The 1,325-nt window shown below is 55.8% G+C and overlaps 1 protein-coding gene across 1 annotated transcript in view; it reads right to left on the bottom strand.

Annotated features, from left to right (window-relative positions):
• The window catches only part of ARHGAP8 (Rho GTPase activating protein 8), a 70,938-nt gene that overhangs the window by 15,121 nt on the left and 54,492 nt on the right, over positions 1 to 1,325 (bottom strand). The window contains exon 9 of the mRNA XM_023520343.1: positions 500 to 614. Coding sequence (XP_023376111.1) covers positions 500 to 614 — 115 coding nt within the window. The remainder of the gene's footprint in view (positions 1 to 499; positions 615 to 1,325) is intronic.

The following is a 1,325-nucleotide window of genomic DNA, read 5'->3' as shown; positions in this document are numbered from 1 at the left end:
CTCTCATCCCATGCCTGGAGGCACACTTGCCTGGCCCTGGGGACAAGGTTTTGGCACAGCCCCCTCCCCCACGCACCACACAACTACCCACTTCTCACTGCTCCATGTTCGTTTCCTGGGCCCACGGGAACTAATCACCACAAACAGGGTGATTCACAACAACACAAGTTCATTACCTCACGCTTCTGCAGGGCTCAGAGGTGTGAGATGGGTCAGCGGGGCTGTGTTCTTCCTGGGGGTCTTGGGGAGAATCTGCTCCCTGCGTTTGTCAGCTTCTAAGGTGGCTGCATTCCTTGGCTCATGGCATCGCAATAGCCTGACCTCTGCTTCCTGCTTCCGTCCTCACGTCTCCCGTGACTCTAGCCCTCCTGCCTCCCTCCTATAACGACCTTGAGATGACACTGGGCCACCTGGATGATCCAGAGTAACTCCCCATCCCAAGATCCTTAACCTCATCACACCTGCCAAGCCCCTTCTGCATGTAAGGAGACATATTCACAGGTTCCAGAAACAGGATGTGGATGTCCTTGGGGTTCATTATTCTGCCCACCACGCTCTCCTTCACTCGAGGCCGAGAAGAAAGATAGGGGTCCCCAAGGCCGTGCTTGTCTCTGCTGCAGCCCCACAGCACATCAGAGAGGACAATGAAGAGCCCCTGCACTCACATGCCTCAGGAAGGACAGGGGACAGGTACGGGGTGGCAGGTAAGTGCCCCCTAACCCTGTGGCCCAGACGCCTCTCATTTCTCAACCTTTCATGGTGTTTCATCCAGCATGGAACTCAGTATCAGATTTTTACGTAAGAAAATCGCATGCAAGTTCCCAACAAGAAATGACTAATTTAGGTGGAACAGAGCAAACTGCTCTCAGGGTCCACCACCACCCTTCCGGCTCTGGTGTCCTGCACGTTGCACAGATCGGACCCAATCGCCCCACGTGGCTGTGGGATGAAGCCTCGTCCTTGTCCTCCGTCACTCCAGGTGCCTCGGTGCCTGGCCTACTGCCAGAAGCAGAGCAGGACAGGGGCTCACGGCCGAATGGGGGGAACCAGCCGGAGAGACTCCCCGTGGCAGCCTGCTCGGACTGGGGCTGCGATGGAGGGGGCCTGTGTGCCGTCTGCGGCCTCAGTGAAGGCTTCCTGGAAGAGGTGCCACTGAGATGAGTCTTAAAAGAGAAGTTGGCCTGGATGAGTGGCCCAGAATCCTTTACGAGGAATCGCTGAAGGTTAAAGATCATATCATCCAACTCATTCGTTTCAGAAATAAGGAAGCAAGCTGAGAGAGGGAGGGAGTTCAAGGTCATGCGGCTAAGAGCAGTCAGGAAGGA

This window comes from Pteropus vampyrus, unplaced genomic scaffold (assembly GCF_000151845.1).
Source record: "Pteropus vampyrus isolate Shadow unplaced genomic scaffold, Pvam_2.0 Scaffold257, whole genome shotgun sequence".
Taxonomy (NCBI): domain Eukaryota; kingdom Metazoa; phylum Chordata; class Mammalia; order Chiroptera; family Pteropodidae; genus Pteropus; species Pteropus vampyrus.
The sequence above is the reverse complement of the archived record's forward strand: the minus strand, read 5'-3'. Positions and strand labels throughout refer to the sequence as shown.